Source organism: Acinonyx jubatus, chromosome C1 (genome assembly GCF_027475565.1).
Source record: "Acinonyx jubatus isolate Ajub_Pintada_27869175 chromosome C1, VMU_Ajub_asm_v1.0, whole genome shotgun sequence".
Classification (NCBI taxonomy): Eukaryota; Metazoa; Chordata; class Mammalia; order Carnivora; family Felidae; genus Acinonyx; species Acinonyx jubatus.
The window spans coordinates 57,463,910-57,483,893 of NC_069381.1; the positions used below are offsets into that span (position 1 = coordinate 57,463,910).

The 19,984-nt window shown below is 36.0% G+C and overlaps 1 protein-coding gene across 2 annotated transcripts in view; it reads right to left on the bottom strand.

Annotated features, from left to right (window-relative positions):
* The window catches only part of ANKRD13C (ankyrin repeat domain 13C), a 90,479-nt gene that overhangs the window by 47,997 nt on the left and 22,498 nt on the right, over positions 1-19,984 (bottom strand). For both annotated transcript variants that reach the window (XM_027058878.2, XM_015080876.3), the window contains exons 2-3: positions 18,703-18,744; positions 1,392-1,496 (exon numbers count right to left, since the gene is read on the bottom strand). In XM_027058878.2, the coding sequence (XP_026914679.1) occupies positions 1,392-1,496; positions 18,703-18,744 (147 nt within the window). The remainder of the gene's footprint in view (positions 1-1,391; positions 1,497-18,702; positions 18,745-19,984) is intronic.

Genomic DNA, 19,984 nt, shown 5'->3' on the forward strand with positions numbered 1-19,984 from the left:
ATGAAGCCCTTCAATGAGCTCTATGGTGACAGCATGGAGTCTGCTTAGGATCCTCTCTCTCCTCTCCCTCTTCGGCCCCTCCCCCGCTCACTCACATGCTCACTTGCTCTCTCTCTCTCAAAATAAATAAATACAAACATAAAAATAAAAGTTACCACTTCTCAGCCTTTTGGCTAAGATCAAGTGCAAAACAAAAAAGTTATGTGAAAGCCACAAAAGTCTCAGTGTAAGTCAGAAGCCCAGGAATCTATCTGGTTTCCTCTCCATTCTGCTAATGGCTTAGAAACATCAGAGAAAGTTTCTTCAGACTGGTTGCTGCAACTTTGACTTTATTCTTAGTTTATTAGATCTGTATATTTTCATCTTTTCCCTGACATAATTCTAGAATTAGTATGGTTTCTTACTTTCATAAGGGCTTCTTGATGTTTGTCCAGAAAGGACAATAAATAACAAAAAATATATATACTATATAATTGTTAAATCATCACTATTTTATCTCATTAAATCTTAAGGCCAAATGTAACTTCACCATTAAAAGTTGCTCAAAGTGTTCAGAAAGTCCACAAACATGTACTATGTGGATTACATAAAAGCTAAAGCATAAGAGCCCAAAATGTAGCATCAAACAGAACTAAATCCATGGTAACATTCTGAGAGTGTTCAATGTTATACACTTCTTTAATAAACTGCTCAATTTTTTTTTACCGTTCCTTCCACAAGGCTAGATTTAATTATTTTCAGCCTCAAATTATAAAAAGATATTACCAGAAAAATAATATTCTTATTCATCCAGATTGAAATTTTATACAATTTTCAACTATTGAGATGTGCTTGACATAAATAAGACCTGTATAAGTTGAAAAAAGAAAACTTAGGAATAGGGGAGGTAGAGTAACTGAACACTCCACATACTGTGAGAAAATATGTGACTTTTTTTTAATTCTCAAAGACTAAAACAAAGAGATTTGCTTCTCACTTTCAGCACAGCCTATACCCAGCAATTAAAGCAAAAAGATAACTGTTACAACACACTGTGGTTATTTTCAGTTCCAATTAATGTTCCCATATAACTTAGTTGCCAAAAAGGACAGTTGGGTCTCAGTGTTTTTAAAAATACTTCATACTGAATAAGTAAAACAATGGAAAAATATCAAGAGCAGAATACTGTAAAAGAAGAAAAAATAATAACATACTTTTAAACACGATTCCTCAATTCTTTTTGTGTACTACCCAATGTTCAAGTTCCTAAGTCATGAACAATTCACATACAAGTTTACAAATAACTACAAACCTTTCATACTATGGAAAGTGACCCTAAATGAAAATTATGTCAAATGAAATAACTTCATATTTTTAGCATATATATCAACAACATAATTTATGTTGCTTACTCATCTGTCTATCTCCATAGCTGATGGCTTCCGCCAGCGGGCTCCATCCCTGAGCATTTTTCACCTTTACTGGAGCATTATGAGCCAAAAGTAAATGAGCACATTCTGAAACATAAAGTGGTAATAATATCAAAAACATGCAATTTTTAGAATCTCTAAATATAAAAATCATTTAGGAATTTAAGAAACAAATTTAAGGGACGCGTGGGTGGCTCAGTTGGTTGGGCATACAACTTCGGCTCAGGTCATGATCTCATGGTTTGTGAGTTCAAGCCCCACATTGGACTCTGTACTGACAGCTCAGAGCCTGAAGCCTACTTGGGATTCTGTGTCTCCCTCTCTCTCTGCCCCTCCCACTCACGCTCTGTCTCTGTCTCTCTCTCTCAAAGAAAGAAACAAACAAATTTTAGCATAAATAGATCTATAAAATAAACACTGTATTATGGAGAAAAATAATTTTTAAAAGCCCAAAATATCTAAACAAGATTATTTCAAAACTTTAGATCTCAGATTCAAGGAGTCTCCATGCTATTACTTAAAAATAAATTGGATCTCTCTACAAGGAAGTATTATGTTCCTTAATAATTGTTCCCAAGAATATTCTGAAAATATTTTCATAGTCTAAAGATAACAAGATCCCCAAAAGTAATTTAAATCAAATTATCTATTAATCAAGATCAACGTTTACTTATTTTTGGGACAGAGAGAGACAGAGCATGAGCGGGGGAGGGCAGAGAGAGAGGGAGACACAGAATCGGAAACAGGCTCCAGGCTCTGAGCCATCAGCCCAGAGCCTGACGCGGGGCTCGAACTCACGGACCGCGAGGTCGTGACCTGGCTGAAGCCGGACGCTTAACCGACTGCGCCACCCAGGCGCCCCTATTAATCAAGATCAAAAGAGGACGTGTATGTATGGAATGTCAAATGGAAACTTCCTAATTTATTTCAGAAAAAAAATGTGCTTTCAAAAAGGACCAGTAATGTTTCCATAAACATTTCTTTTCAAATGTTACAATTCATTTACTTCAAGAATAAAACCCAAAAGAGGAAAACATCTGTTTATGATTACAAGAACAAATCTGGACAGTCTTTTTTTTTTTTTTTTTTTAATGTTTATATATTTTTGAGAGAAAGAGACAGAGAATCTGAAGCAGGTTCCACACTATCAGCGCAAAGCCTGACCTGGGACTCGAACTCACGAACCCTGAGATCATGACCTGAGCTGAAGTCTGACATTTAACCAACTGAGCCACCCAAGTACTCCTGGACAGTCCTTCCAGTAGTCAAAGTAAGTCTAAGGTATAATCCTTTCTATAGGTTGAGGATACACTTCTTAAAAAGTAGAAATAAGAAGTATATTAACAGGCAAAAAATTCAAAACTAAGGCTCATGGGAAATTTAGGATGGCTATCCATTCTAAATTTCCTAAATGAACGATTCATTCATTCAATCCATCATTCAGCAAATATTAACTAAGTCCCTGTTATATGCCATTTCTAAGCACTAAGTCCTGGATATAAGCAGTGAGAAAAAAGATAAGGATTTGCTATCAGAAAGCTTACATCTTAGGGTGCCTGGGTGGTTTAGTCAGTTGAGCGTTCAACTCAATTTTGGCTTGTGTCATGATCTCATGGTTTTGTGAATTCGAGCTTTGCGTTGGGCTCTGCGTTGGCAGAGTGGTACCTGCTTGAGATTCTCCTTCTCTCTCTCTGCCCCTCTCCTGCTAGTACTCTCTCTGTCTCTCTCAAAATAAATAAACAAATTTAAAAAAGAGAGACAGCTTACATCCTGTGTTAGAAGAAAATAAACTATTAAGAAATATATATATATATATATATATATATATATATATATATATATATATCAGTTAATGGTAAGTGCTCTGAAGGAAATAAGAGTGTTATGATAGTGTGATGTAGGTTAACTGAGATGGAAGAAGAATGTGATTCCTAGACATAGAAGGAATAACTATATTAGCACACAGCACTAGGAATAACTATACTAAATTTTATTAAGATAAAGTAAAATAGAAATTTCACAGAGGTACTTAGGAACATCTGTAGCAGTGTATAAGAATACATGCATAAGAATGTTTATTTTAGCAGTTTATAATGGAAAATACACTGGAAACTAAGTGAATATCCATCATGTGAGAACGACTGATTAATAGGATGTATCTACACCACTAGAGTAATATACAGCCATTTTTTTTTTATTGTCCATTTGGACTTTATTGGTTCACATAAGGAGACAACTAACAGTTGCTGGTGTTTACTGAACACCTACAGCATGCCAGCTATGAAGTAAGTACCATCGTTATCCCTGTTTTACAGTTGGGGAAACTGAGGTCCGGAATCCTTTTTTTTCAATATATGAAATTTATTGTCAAATTAGTTTCCATACAACACCCAGTGCTCATCCCAAAAGGTGCCCTCCTCAATACCCATCACCCACCCTCCTCTCCCTCCCACCCCCCATCAACCCTCAGTTTGTTCTCAGTTTTTAACAGTCTCTTACGCTTTGGCTCTCTCCCACTCTAACCTCTTTTTTTTTTTTCCTTCCCCTCCCCCATGGGTTTCTGTTAAGTTTCTCAGGATCCACATAAGAGTGAAAACATATGGTATCTGTCTTTCTCTGTATGGCTTATTTCACTTAGCATCACACTCTCCAGTTCCATCCACGTTGCTACAAAAGGCCGTATTTCACTCTTTCTCATTGCCATGTAGTACTCCATTGTGTATATAAACCACAATTTCTTTATCCATTCATCAGTTGATGGACATTTAGGCTCTTTCCATAATTTGGCTATTGTTGAGGGTTATACAGCCATTTTTTAAGAATAGTGTCATATTAAAGGACAAAGCAACCAGGTTTGTGTTTCTAATGTGATTCAATATAAAGTTCAAAATGTCACCTATGTAGTATTTTGTCCAGAAATATTTAACTTGAATCTAATCAAATCTTGATAGCTAATTTTCAATTTGAAGAAAGATACAAGGAATAAGTTAAATCACATCATGAGAAAATAATCAGGCAAATCTGAGATGAAGGACATTCTACAAATTGACTGGGCATACAATTCAAAAAGTAAGGTATAAAGGAAGAAAAAAAAGCAGGCAAACTTTTCTATATTAAAATAGTGTGATATAACAACCAAATGCAATGACTAAACCTCAATTAATTGAGTTTTGTCTCAATATAAAGGACATATAAAGGACATTTTTGGAACAACTGGAAAAATTTAAATATGGATTAGATATTAGAGATTATAATAATATTAATTTTCTTAAGTGATAAGAATATTGTGGTTATGAAAGAGAATGTCCTTATTCTTAGAGATGCATGCTAAGGTATTTGGAGGTAAAATGTCATGATGTCTATGTGAAACTTTCAAACGAAACAGAAAAAATAATATATATAACACTAAGAGAAAGAGAAAGCAAATCTGACAAAATGTTATCAAACACTGAACCTAGGTACAGAGTATCTGAATGTTCATTGTGATCATATTTCTGTTTTTCTGAGTATATGTAATTTTTCATAATGAAGCACTGAAAGAAAAAAGAATGGAAACAAGACAAATTTTTATTTTGTTTAACTTTTTAAGTAAGCTTTACACCCAACGTAAGGCTTGAACTCATGACCCTGAGATCAGAAGTCACATGCTCTACTAAATGAGCCATCCAGGTACCCCAAAAGACACATGTTTAAAAAGAATGAATTTAAGCCATCCCAACAGATATAAAAGAATGTCCACGTTGTACTGCTGAATGATATCACAAATCTGCTCACGCAGAAGTGTATTATGATCCCATTTTTTAGAAAATAACTTAATTACCTTTGTAAGTATGTGTTTAGATTCACATACACTTTTATATGTAATAATAAACATGGGGAAAAGTATGGAAGAATATCCAGCAGATTGCTAACATGTTTACTGAAAGAAGAGAGGTAAGAGGGGCAGAAGCTAAGATGGCGGTAGAGTGGGAGGAACTTAGGTTTGCCTCGTCCCTCAAACACAACTAGATAACTATCAAATCATTCTAAATACCCAAGAAATTTACCTGAGGACTGAAAGAAAACACTGCACAACTGGGGGAGGGGGGGGCATACTGAGGAAGGTAGGAAGCCCAGAGAAGTGGTTTGGGGTTGAAAAAGACTGCAGGTGCTGGGGAAGGGAGGGAGCCCTGGTCATAGAGAAAGACAAGAGAGTGGAGTGAACAGGAATAAGCACAAGGAGAATACTTCCCCAAAGCCATTGGCTGGGAAAACAAAAGGGGCTGATTTTCATGAGTTTTTGCAAACAGCAGGGCTCAAAGACTGGAGTTTTGGAGCCCTGTGGGCTTGGCTGGGATAGAGACCTGAGGGCACTGCCCTACTTCTGGAGAGAAGTCAGGCAAGCAACCCCAGGGCAGACAGTGCAATCTGAGGATTGCCTAGAGCACATGGAGGGAGACTGTTCCCTCTTCTTGGAGGTATCTTGTGACAGGTGCCATTGCCTCTCTGTGAACAAAGGAGTTAGTGAGTGTCATTTCACTCCTCCATCCCTCAGCATAAGTGCAGAGGCACCGACTGAGGGTGGCTAACTGGGAAAATGGCTGTTTAGCCTGCTTCGGTCCAAATCCCATGCCGCTGCATGCTGTCATGACTACCCTTCTGGGTCAAACCTGCATCTGTCCCAGCACAGTGAGACCCTCACCCGGAAGACCAATACAGGCCCTGCCAAACCAGGTACCTAAAGTTTGGAGTTTTAAAAGTCAGCAAGTTTGGCTGTGATAGAGCCCAAAGTGCACAGCACTGTTCCAGACAAGCAAGCAAGCAACCTGGAGACAGTGTGAAAACAGCAATCTGAAAAACACCTAGGATGCATGAGGGGAAATAATGCACTCTACTGGGAGGGCTATCCTGAGGACAGCAAGCATGGGATCCCCTCTCTGGGGAAAAAGGTGCTGGCTGGTGACATTCCCCCCCACCCCCCTCCCCACCTCTCAGCATAAACCAACTTCAGTAAATACCACAGTGTCAACACTGTCTGCTTAACCTGATTACAACAGGTCCCCAGCCCCTGTGTTCTGCTGGTGCTGCTTTTCTTGGGCAAATGTGCCTAAGGACCACAGCAGCAGGCCCCTTCCCCACAAGACCAGCACAAACCCTTGCATGCACCTCATCTATTGACCAAAGAGTTCCGCAAAGCTTCAGTTCTAGTGGAAATAGCATCAGGTCTCATTTAACAGGCAGACCACAACACACCTATTAAAACTCTGGCCAAGATCCAAACACTGTTTATTGCAGGCAAGGAGAGCCTCTGCAGATGACTGACCTAAGGGAGAGAGCAGCCAAAATACAGCAGCAGAGTGCACACAGCAAACACCAGAGACACTTCCTGAAGCAACAGGCCCTGGACATTAAATGACCTCTTCTTCATAAAGCCATTAAACGTAGGAACAGGAAACACAACAGGATTTTCTAACAGAGAGAAGACAGAGACCAAGACAAAATGCCAAGCCAGAGGAATTCATCCCAAAAGAAAGAACAAGAAAAGGTCATAGCCAAAGATTAAATTGAAACACATATAATATGCCTGATGCAAAATTTTAAGCAACAGTCATAAGGATACTAACTGGACTTGAGAAAAGCATGGAAGACATCAGGGACATGACTTACCACAGACATAAAAGAGCTAAAAAACAAGTAGGCAAAAATGAAAAAAATGCAGTATCTGAGATTCAAAACTAATTGGTTGTAATGACCACAAGGATAGAAGCAGCACAGGAATGAACAAGTGATACAGAAATGGAATCATAATGAAGCTCAACAAAAGAGAAAGAAGAATGATGTATCACAGGAATAGACTTAGGGAACTCAGTGACTCCATCAAACTTAGTAACATCCTTATCATAGGAGTCCCAGAAAAAGAAGAGAATGAAAAGGGAGCAGGTTTACTGGAGGAAATAACAGCTGAAAACTTATTAATCTGGGGCAAAAAACAGGCATCCAAATCCAGGAGGTAGAGAGAACTCCCATCAAAATCAATAAAAAGCAGGCTAACACGAAGACATATTATAGTTAAATCTGCAAAATCTAGTGATAAAGAAAAAATCCTAAAAGCATCCAAAGGAAATCCCTAACTCACAAGGTAAGACCCATAAGGTTAGTAGCATATCTCTCCACAGATACTTGGCAAACCAGAAGGGAGTGGCATAATATATTCAACATGCTAAATGAGAAAAATCTGCAAGGAAGAATACTCATTCAGATCAGAAGGAGAGATAAAGAGTTTCCCATACAAACAAAAACCAAAGGAGTTCATGAACACTAAATCAGCCCTACAAGAAATGTTAAAGGGGATTCTTTGAGTGGGCGGAAAGACCAAAAGTCACACAAGACTAGAAAGGAACAGAGAAAATCTCCAGGAATCATGACAAAACAGGTAATAAATCAGCACTAACACATATCAATAATTACTCTGAAATTAATGGACTAAATGCTCCAATCAAAAGACACAGGGTGTCAAAATGGATAAAAAAAAAAATAAAAAAGCAACCATCTATATGCTGCCTACAAGAGAATCATTTTAGACCTAAAGACACCTGCAGATCGAAAATGAGAGGATAAATATTTATCATGCAAATGGTTGTCAAAAGAAAGCAAGAGTTACAATACTTATATCAAACTACATTTTTTATGTTTTATTTATTTTGAGAGAGACAGAGTGAGACAGAAAGAGAGAGAGAATGTGGGTGAGGGGCAGAGAGAGGGAGAGATAATTCCAAGCAGGATCTGTGCTCCCAGCACAGAGCTCAAAGCAGGGCTCAAATTCATGAACATGAGATCAAGACTTGATCTGAAATCAGGAGTTGGACGCTCAACTGACTGAGTCACACAGGTACTCCCAGACAAGCTACATTCCAAAACAAAGACTCTAACAAGAGATGAAGAAGGGCACTATATCATAATAAAGGGGTCTATCCAACAAAAAGATGCAACAATTGAAATATTTATGCCCTCAAATTGGCAACACCCAAACAGATAAAGCAATTAATAACAAACAAAAGAGGTGCTTGGGTGGTTCAAGTGGTTAAGTGACCAACCCTTGATTTCAACTCAGGTCATGATCTCACAGTTCCAGGGCTTGAGCCCCAAGTCAGACTATGCACTGACAGTGTGGAATTGCTTGGGATTCTTTCTCTCTCTTTCTCTCTGCCCCTCCCCAGTTCACACATCTGCTGTCTCTCTCAAAATACATAAATAAACTTAAAAAAATAAATAAATAAAAGAACTCATTGATAATAATACAATAATAGTAAGCAACTTTAATACCCCACTTACATCAATGGACAGATCATCTTAAAGAGAAAAACAAGGAAATACTAGTTTTAAATGAAAAACTAGCTTTAAATGATACACATTTTTTTCAAATGCACATGGACCATTCTCCAGAATAGATCACATACTGGGTCACAAATCAGACCTCAATAAATACAAAAAAATTGAGATCATACCATGTATCTTTTCTGACAACAAAGCTATGAAACTTGAAGTCAACCATAAGAAAAAAGTGGAAAGACCACAACTACATAGAGGTTAAAGAACATGCTACTGAAGAATGAAGGGTCAACCAGAAAATTAAAGAAGAAATTAAAAAATACATGGAAACTCATAAAAATGAAAACACAGTCATCTAAAACCTTTGGGATATAGTAAAACAGTCATAAGAGAGAACTATATATAGCAATACAGGTCTATGTCAAAAAGCAAGAAAAATCTCAAACAACCTAGCCTTACTAACAGAGCTATAAAAAGAACAACAAACAAAACCTACCAGCAGAAAAAGGGAAATAATAAAAATTAGAGCAGAAATAAATGATATAGAAACAAACAAAAAAGCAGAACAAACCAATTAAACCAGGAGCTGGTTCTCTTAAAAAATTAATAAAATTAATAAAAATATTAATAAAAATTAATAAAATCTTGCCAGACTTATCAAAAAGAAAAGTAAAAGGACCCAAATGAATAAAATAACAAAAGAGAGAAGAGAAATAACAACCAACACCACAGTAATACAATTATAAGAAAATATTATGAAAAATTATATGCCAACAAATCAGACTATCTGGAAGAAATGGAAAGTCTTAGAAACATATAAACTACTAAAACTAAAACAGGGAGAAATAGAAAATTTGAACAAACTGATAAAAAGGAAAGAAATTGAATCAGTAATCAAAAGTCACCCAACAAACCAAAGTCCAGGGCCAGAAGGAATTCACAGGGGAATACTACCAAACATTTAAAGAGTTAATACCTATTCTTCTCAAACTATTCCAAAAAATAGAAATGGAAGGAAAACTTCCAAACTCATTTGATGAGGCCAGAATTACCCTGATTCCAAAACCAAAGACTCCACTAAAAAAAGAACTACAGGCCAATATCCCTGATGAACATGGATGCAAAAATTCTCAAAAAGATACCAGCAAATCATATCCAACAGGACATTAAAAGAATCAGTCACCATGATCAAGTGGGATTTATTCCTGGCCTGTAAGAGTAGCTCAATTTTCACAAATCAATCACTGTGATACATTAATAAAAGTAAGGATAAGAAACATATGATCCTCTCATTAGATGTAGAAAAAGCATTTGACAAAGTACAATATCCATTCATGATAAAAACCTTCAGCAAAGTAGAGATAAAGGGAACATATCTCAACATAGTAAAAGCCATATATGAAAATTCCATAGCTAGTATCAGCCTCAATGGGGAAAACCTGAGCGCTCTCCCTCTAGGGCCAGGAACAAGACAGGGAGGCCCACTCTCACCACGGTTATTTAACATAATACTGGAAGTACTCACCTCAGCAATCAGATAACAAAAAGAAATAAAAGGCATCTAAATTGGCAAGGAAGAAGTCAAACTTTCACTATTTGCTGATGACATGATACTCTATATAGAAAACCCAAAAGACTCCACCAAAAATCGCTAGAACTGACACATGAATTCAGTAAAGTCACAGGATACAAAATCAACATAGAGAAATCTGTTCCATTTCTGTATACCAATAATGAAGCAGCACACAGAGAAATCAAGGAATCAATCCCATTTACAATTGCACCAAAAACCATAAGATACCTAGGAATAAACATTACCAAAATGGTAAAAGATCTGTACTCTGAATCTATAAAACACTGATGAAAGAAATTGAAAATTACACAAAGAAATGGAAAGACATTCCATGCTCACAGACAGGAAGAACAAATATTGTTAAATTGTCTATACCACCCAAAGCAATCTACACATTTACAGCAACCCCTATCTAACTACCGCCAGCATTTTTCAGAGCTAGAACAAACAATCCTAAAATTTGTATGGAACCACAAAAGACCTCAAAGAGTCAAAGCAATTTGAAAAAGAAAAGCAAAGCTGGAGGCATCACAATTCTAGACCTCAAGTTATGTTACAAAGCTGCAGTAATCAAGACAGTATGGTACTGGCACAAAAACAGACACATGGATCAATGGAATGAACAGAAACCCCGTAAAAAGACCCACAACTATATGGTCAACTAATCTTTGACAAAGCAGGAAAAAATACCCAATGGAAAAAAGACAGTCTCTTTAAGAAATGGTGTTGGGAAAACTGGACAGCAATATGCAAAAGAATGAAACTAGACTACTTACTTACACCATACACAAAAATAAATTCAAAATAGATGAAAGAACCAAATGTGACACAAGGAACCATCAAAATCCTAGAGAAGAATGCAGGCAGAAACCTCTTTGACATCAGCCACAGCAACATCTTACTAGACATGTCTCCAGAAGCAAGGGAAACAAAAGCAAAAATGAACTACTAGGACCTCATCAAGATAAGATACTTCTGCACAGCAAAGGAATCAATCAGGAAAATTATAGAATGGGAGAAGATATCTATAAATGTCATACCTTATAAAGGGTTATATCCAAAAATCTATAAAGAACTTATTAAACTCAACACCCAAAAAACAAACAATCCAGTTAAGAAACGGGCAAAAGACATGAATAGACATTTTTCCAAAGAAGACATCCAGATGGCCAACAGACACATGAAAAGATGCTCAACATCATTCATCATTAGGAAAATACAAATCAAAACTATGATGAGATACTACTTCACACCTGTCAGAATGGCTAAAATTAACAACACAGGAGACAACGGATGTTGACGAGGATGTGGAAAACAGGGAACCCTCCTACACTGTAGGTGAGAATGCAAATTGGTGCAGCCACTGTGGAAAACAATATGGAGTTTCCTCAAAAAGTTAAAACTAGAACTACCCTATGATCCAGCAATTGCAAGACTAGATATTTACTCAAAGGATACAAAAATACTAATTCAAAGGTATACATGCACATCAATGTTTATAGTAGCATTATCAATAACCAAATTCTGGAAAAAAACCCAAATGTCCATTGACTGATAAATGGATAAAGGAGATGTGGTGTGTAATTATGTGTATGTATACACACACACACACACACAATGGGAATATTAGTCATCAGAAAGAATTTAATCTTGCCATTTGCAATGATAGGGATAGAGCCAGAGACTATTACGATAAATGACATAAGTCAGTCAGAGAAAGACAAATACCATATGATTTCACTCATATGTGGAATTTAAGAAACAAACGAGATGAACAATAGGGGGAAAACAAGAGAGAGGCAAATCACAAAACAGACTCTCAACCAAGGAGAACAACCTGAGGGTTACTGGACAGTGGGATAGGTTAAATGGGTGATGGATATTGAGGAGGGCAGTTGCTCTGATGAGCACTGGGTATTGTATGTAAGTGATAAACCACTAAATTCTATACCTGAAACAAATATTACACTGTATGTTAACCAGAATAAATAAAAACTTGGAAAAAACTAAAAAGAAAGAATTTTTTTCAGTTAAAAAGAATTTTATAAATAAATAAACAAGTAAGTAAGTAAAATGGATTCTCCCTTCAAGAAACCTACCATCAAGTTTTATGCAAATAAGTGTGTATGTGTGTACATATAAAGAAGTTAGAGGAACATAAACATTCATAAAGATCTATGAACTTGTACAACTATTTCATGATAAACTTTTGAATGAAAACAAAAATATAGCATAGTACTGTATATAGTGATTTAACTTCATTAAAAACAAACTAATCCCCTCTGTTATATAAAAAAGAAGGAAGATGTGCAAGGATACCCACTAGGCTATTTTTTTTTTTAAGCTCATTTATTTACTTTGAGAGAAAGTGTGTGTGTATGGGAGGGTCAAGGAGAGAGAGAGAGAGAGAGAGAGAGAGAGAGAGAGACATCCATTCTCACCACTGTTGTTTAACATAGTGTTAGAAGTCCTAGCCTCAGCAATCAGACAACAAAATGAAGTAAAAGGCATCTAAACTGGCAAAGGAGAAGTCAAACTTTCACTTTTCACAGATGACATGATACACTACATGGAAAACCTGAAAGACTCCACCAAAACACTGGTAGAACAGATACATGAATTTACCAAAGTTTCAGGATATAAAATCAATGTACAGAAATTGGTTGCATTTCTACATACCAATAATAAAGCAACACAAAGAGACATCAAGGAATCGATCCCATTTACAATTACACCAAGAATCATAAAATACCTAGGAATAAACCTAAGCAAAGAGGTAAAAGATCTATATGCTGAAAACTATAGTAAGTTTATGAAAGAAATTGAAGAAGACACAAAGAAATGGAAAAATATTCCATGCTCATGGATCGGAAGAACAAATATTGTTAAAATATTTACAATATTCCCAATCTATTTACACTTCCCAATCTATACATACATTCAATGCAATCCCAATCAAAATTACACCAGCATTCTTCTCAAAGCTAGAACAAATAATCCTGAAATTTGTATGGAACCACAAAGGACTCTGAACAGGCAAAGTGATGTTGAAAAAGAAAACCAAAGTGGGAGGCATCACTAAATCCCAAACTTTAGCCTCTACTCCAAAGCTGTAATCATCAAGACAGTATGGTATCGGCACAAAAACAGACACACAGACCAATGGAATAGAAGAGAGAACCCACAACTAGACCCACAAATGTATGGCCAACTAATCTTTGACAAAGCAGGAAAGAATAACCGATGGAAAAAAGTCTCTTTAGCAAATGGTGTCGGGAAAATTGGACAGCAACATGTAGGAATGAAACTGGACCACTTTCTTACACCATACACAAAAATAAACTCAAAATGGATGAAAGGCCTAAATGTGAGACAGGAAATCATCAACACCCTAGAGGAGAAAACGGGCTAACAGCCTCTGACCTCAGCTGTAGCAGTTTCTTGCTTGACTTGTCTCCAAAGGCAAGGGAAATAAAAGCAAAAATGAACTATTGGGACCTCATCAGGTTAAAAAGCTTCTGCACAGCAAAGGAAAGAATCAACACAACTGAAAGGCAACCAACAGAATGGGAGAAGGCATTTGCAAATGACCTATCAGATAAAGGGTTAGTATCAGAACCTACCAGTCTCAACACCTGCAAAACAAATAATCCAGTGAAGAAATGGGCAGAAGACATGAATAGACACTTTTCCAAAGAAGATACCCAGATGGCTAACAGACACATGAAAAGATGCTCAACATCCCGCATCATCAGGGAAATACAATCAAAACCACATTGAGATCCATCTCACACCAGTCAGAGTGGCTAAAATTAACGACTCAGGAAACAACAGATGATGGCAAGGATGTGGAGAAATGGGAACCCTCTTGCACTGTTGGTAGGAATGCAAACTGATGCGGCCACTCTGGAAAACAACGTGGAGATTCCTCAAAAAATTAAAATAGAATTACCCTATGACCCAGCAATAGCACTACTAGAATTTATCCAAAGGATACAGGAGTGATTCATAGGGGCACATGAACCCCACTGTTTATATATAGCAGTGCCATCAACAATAGCCAAATTATGGAAAGAGCCAAATGTCTATAAACTGATGAATGGGTAAAGAAGATGTGGTATATTTATACAATGGAATAGTACTCAGCAATGTAAAAGAATGAAACCTTGCCATTTGCAACAACATGGATGGAACTGGATGGTATTATGCTAAGTGAAATAAACCAGTCAGAAAAAGACAGATATTGTATGTTTTCATTTATATGTGGAATTTGAGAAACTTAGCAGAAGACCATAGGGGAAGGGAAGAAAAACAAATTACAGAGAGGGAGGCAAACCATAACATACTTCTAAAGACAGAGAACTAATAGTTGATGGGGGAGGGAGCTTGGGGGAGAAGGGAAAATGGGAAATGGGTATTGAGGAGGGCATTTGTTGGGATGAGCATTGGGTGTTGTATGTAAGTGATGAATCACAGGAATCTACTCCTGAAGCCAAAACTACACTATATACACTGTATGTTAGCCAACATGACAATAAATTATTTTTTTAAGAAAATATATAAATGCAACAAAGAAGCTGGGCCTTAAGGAATATGGATAAAATGAAATTATGAGGAACAGAAATCACATATAAATAAGCAAGATTTATAAAGGTAATAAAATACAAAGAGAGAGAATAAGATAAATAGGACAGTGCAAACAAAAGAGAACATCCAGACACACTCTTATGAGAATGAGAAATTATAATAACCCTAGAGTTATTTCAGACAAAAAATTTAAAACTGCAGATCCAAAAGAATGAATTAAAAGTTGAAGCAACTGATCTGAAGAACCTTTCTATGATGTCTAACCAAAAGGATAAGAAAAGATTTCTTTTCTATTTCTTCTTCTAAAGATTCCCGAAACCTTCTTTAAGCATGATGTTCTTTCCATTTCAGTTCAAATCTATAGTTCAACAACTTCCCAGCCTCAAAGGCCAACATGGTCAATAGACCCAGAAATACAGAAAAAAATCAGATTTCAATGGTGAAAAGAACAGTTATTAAGTTAAGATGAATGACAGAAGTAAATAAAAGTGCAAAAGTCCTGGGGTACTTCTCTTTAAATCAATCAACAAATATTGTTTGGGTACCCTGAGTATTTTTACTGTGTTTACAAATAAGTATACAAACAGCAAGTGCTCCTTCAACAATGAATCAGTAAAGGTACAGTACATTTCTCTCTAAAGAAGAAGATGAAATGGAGTGGCATAGACTGAACAATGGTACCATGCAAAATTAATAAGGTAGATTTTTATATATATATATATATGTATATACATATATATGTATATATATGTATATGTATATATACATGTGTGTATATATATGTATATATATGTATATGTATACATACATGTGTGTATATACATATATATATACATGTGTGTATATACATATATATGTGTGTGTATATGTATATATATTTTTTTTTAAGTTTATTTATCTTAAGAGAGACAGAGACAATGAGAGTTGGAGAGGGCAGGGCAGAGCGACAGGGAGGCAGAGAATCCCAAGCCGGTTCTGTACCATCAGTACAGAGCCTGACACCGGACTTGAACTCACAAAACCATGAGATCATGACCTGAGCGAAACCAAGAGTTGGACTTAACCAACTGAACCACCCAGGCACCCTTATATATTTTTTTAACGTTTATTTTTGAGAGAGAGAGAGAGAGAATGAGTGGGGGAGGGCAGAGAGAGTGGGCGACAGAGGATCCAAAGCGGGTGCTGTGCTGACAGCAGAGAGCCTGATGTGGGGCTCAAAGTCATGAACCATGAGATCATGACCCGAGCTGAAGTCAGATGCTTAACCAAGTGAGCCACCCAGGCACCCCAATAAGGTAGATGTTTTATCTTCCACTACACATTTCAATAACACTCCTGTGTAATCAAATTTCAAAAATGTTTAAAGGTCATAAAGAAAAAAGCAAAAAAGAATATACAAATAAAAAACCATAAATGGGGGGTGCCTGGGTGGCTCAGGCAGTTAAGCATCTGACTTTGGCTCAGGTCATGATCACACAGCTCATGAGTTCGAGCTCTGCGTCAGGCTCTGTGCTGACAGCTCAGAGCCTGGAGCCTGCTTTGGATTCTGTGTCTCTGTCTGTCTCTACCCCTCCCCCACTCATGCTCTGTCTCTCTTTCTCTCAAAAATAAATAAACATTAAAAAAATTGTTTTAATGTAAAATGGATCAGTATTATTAATGGTTGGACCTACCTTATATGAAAAGGACTCAGAAAAAGCAAATATTGACATCATGTGCAGATCCTGAATCACTTAACCAAATGTTTCCCCAAAATACCTTCCACCGAACTCTAATCTCTCAGGATACATGTGGGAAAAAATCAGATAACTTTGGGGAATAATGACTCTATATCCAACACCTGCCCCAACTCAGAAGGTCACAGTGCATATAAGCATATCAAAGTTCTAAGAAAGTCCATAATAAAGAAAACTGCTTAATAGTTATTAAACCCACTATTTTCCAAATCGATTTGACCTGGAAATATTATTTTCCCCTAAATATTATTAGTATGCCATAAAACTAATGTTCTGTGAAACATAATTTAGACATGCTAATATAAACCTATGATAGGGGCACCTGGGTGGTTCAGTCGGTTGAGCGTCCAACTTTGGCTCTGGTCATGATCTCGCAATTTGAGAGTTCAAGCCCCGTGTCGGGCTCTGTACTGACAGCTCAGAGCCTAGAGCCTGCTTCCGATTCTGTGTCTCCCTCTCTCTCTGCCCCTTCCCCGCTCATGCTCTGTCTCTCAAAAATGAATAATATCAACAACAAAAAAAATTTAAACCTATGATAAAGCATAACAATACCATTTCTGTTTCTCTTTCAATACTATAAAAAATTTCAAACATACAGAAAAACAGATGATCTCAATGAACATTTAAATACTCTCTACCTAGGTTCAATAGTTGTTAACATTTTATCATATTTGCTTTGTCTCCTCTTAGTATTATAAATATTATATCTATAATTTACATATACATAAAAAACAGCAGACACACCAGAAGAGATAGACAGATGGTAGGTAAGTAGGTAGACAGACAGAGTGGGGGGAGAATGGCTGAGTTCCCAAATGATCTCAGTTACTTCTCTTCCTGAGACATAGGTAGTCCCCATTTCGAGTTTCTACAATATGTAGCTTCTTAATAAATCTCTCTTAACTTTGAAGTTACTCATATTTCTTGCAAGAAGGTAAAAAAAAAAACAGCATAAAATAAATTTAAAAATGAAAACAAAATACGAGTCACCAATTTATACAGAATTAAAGTCAACATTAAATTATCCTACAGATCATGTGCTTAGGCATATAAACTTAAAAACCAAACTGACAAAAAAATTTTGTTTTTCAACAAAGCAAGTACGGATAACACCCCTGGGATCTGCATACATTCAGATCAAATGTTTACACTAACTGTATTATACTTTGTATCAATAATAGTTGTCCCAAAATGATACTTCTAGGTTATCAGAAAGAAAAAATGTTAACAAAAATTCATTAGCCTGTTTAAAAATTTAAGATTATGTTTTTAAAAGGTTTTTATCAAACACATCAAAAATTTAAAAATCCAGCACTCAAAATGTTACTAATCACCTATCTGAAATCCTCACTCTCCAGGATTATTGGGAAGCCAGATAACAAAGATTTTATCACTTCTAGGAATAACCTTAAAAAGTAAATATTTCAGGGGCGCCTGGCTGGCTCAGTTGGTTAAGCGTCTGACTTCAGCTCAGGTCATAATCTCACCGTTCGTGAGTTCAAGCCCCCCCATCAGGCTCTGTGCTGACAGCTCAGAGCCCAGAGCCTGTTTCTGATTCTGTGTCTCCCCTTTCTCTCTGCCCCTATCCTGCTCACACTCTGTCTTACTCTCTCTCAAAGTAAATCTTTTAAATCATCTATGAAGTTTTTGTTTTAAAGAATAAGTAAATATTAAGATTTTACAAACATCTAACATACAAAAGGTGTAGACTTCTGCGTTTAGATATATAAAACAGTCCATATTAAAGAATCTTATAAAACTCTCTGAATATTAAAAGTATTATAAAAGTTAACATATCTTAATATTTGGAAATTATAAATACTTCCTTGATAAAATAACCAAATAAGAAAAAACACACAGTTTCAAAAAGCATAAAGTTAGTACAGGATTTCCACTAACTCTTGAGGTGAACTACAGAAAATGAGAAAATGTTATTATTTTTAATATATTGACTCTTAACTCAATTAGCAAATAAAATAATCAGGTTAATTTTGAAAAACTCAAAAGACAAAATTCATCTTAAAAAGCTTTAACTAAATGTGAAAATACATGAATGAAGTTAAACATAAGAAAGGAAATATTTACTAACCTTTATTTCCTAACATCACAGCAAGGTGTAAAGGAGTGTTTCCTAAAATTAAAAAAAAAATTAAATTAGTGTAAAAACATAGAAAATTGTTATTTAAAAGTGGTTTTACCTCCTTCAGAAATTTCACTGACAGATTTAAGTAAAATGTGACTGCAAAATGACCCTGTTTATATGGCAAATTCAAAGTCAGAGGATGCCATGATTTCTAAACACAATGTATTCTAAACCAACCCCCACCAAAAAAAAGGATACCCAGTTTGCTTTTGAGATTTCTTCTCCCAAGAGATTTCACAGATTCCTTTCCTGCTAATTTATCTATCATATCATTCTTTGTTCACTCAGCAAATAATTTAAATACCTACTATATACTCATCTTTGGGGACAGATATCAAAAATACCCAATCCCTCAAGTCATTCAGAAGTCTTCTGTTAGAGACTGATAGGAAAATAAATAATTGCTATTATTTATTAGAATAAAAGAGAGTATAGCATGATAATGGAATAAAGAACAGAGCTCTTAATTTTGTCTGTGCAAACAATTAACTATTAAAGAGGGACCATGTTGAAATCAGTCTTGAATGGGTTAAAAATTTATAGGTAAATAAAGCAACTCACTATTATACTGTGTTAAAAACAATTTAAAAATTAAAAACAATTCCCCCAAATTACATTCAAATGCAAGAATAGTTCATACTTCGCAAACAACAAAAACAACAAAAAAATGTTTATGGCCAGTGGGGGTAAAGAGAATAGTACATAATGAAATTGGTAAGATAAGCAAAAGGCTACACTATCAAGTTTGAATATATCCTTTTAGTTGATGTTATACAATGACTAATTTAATTTCAAAATGATACCCTAAGCCACACTAGTAGCCTAAAAACCTCTTGATTATAAAAGAAAGAAAACCTATAGTAATATTTGCAAATAAAGTTACTAAATAAAATTTGTGTATACTAATTTTCAGATTCAGTATTAGCATTTTTACAGAAGGCACCACATGAACAATTTTTGCCTATAAAATGAGCTGCACACTTATCAAGAAATCATATACAGCATAAAACAAGATTTAACTACTTGTTCTAAAAACCTTATATATGATCTAAGGCACCTGGGTGGCTCAGTAGGTTAGGTGTCTGACTCTTGATTTTGGCTCAGGTCATGATCTCATAGTAATGAGATGGAGCACCAGGGATGGGCTCCACACTGGGTGTGGAACCTGCCTGAGATTCTCTCTCCTACTCCCTCTGCCCTGCTTGACCATCACGCACGCACACATGTG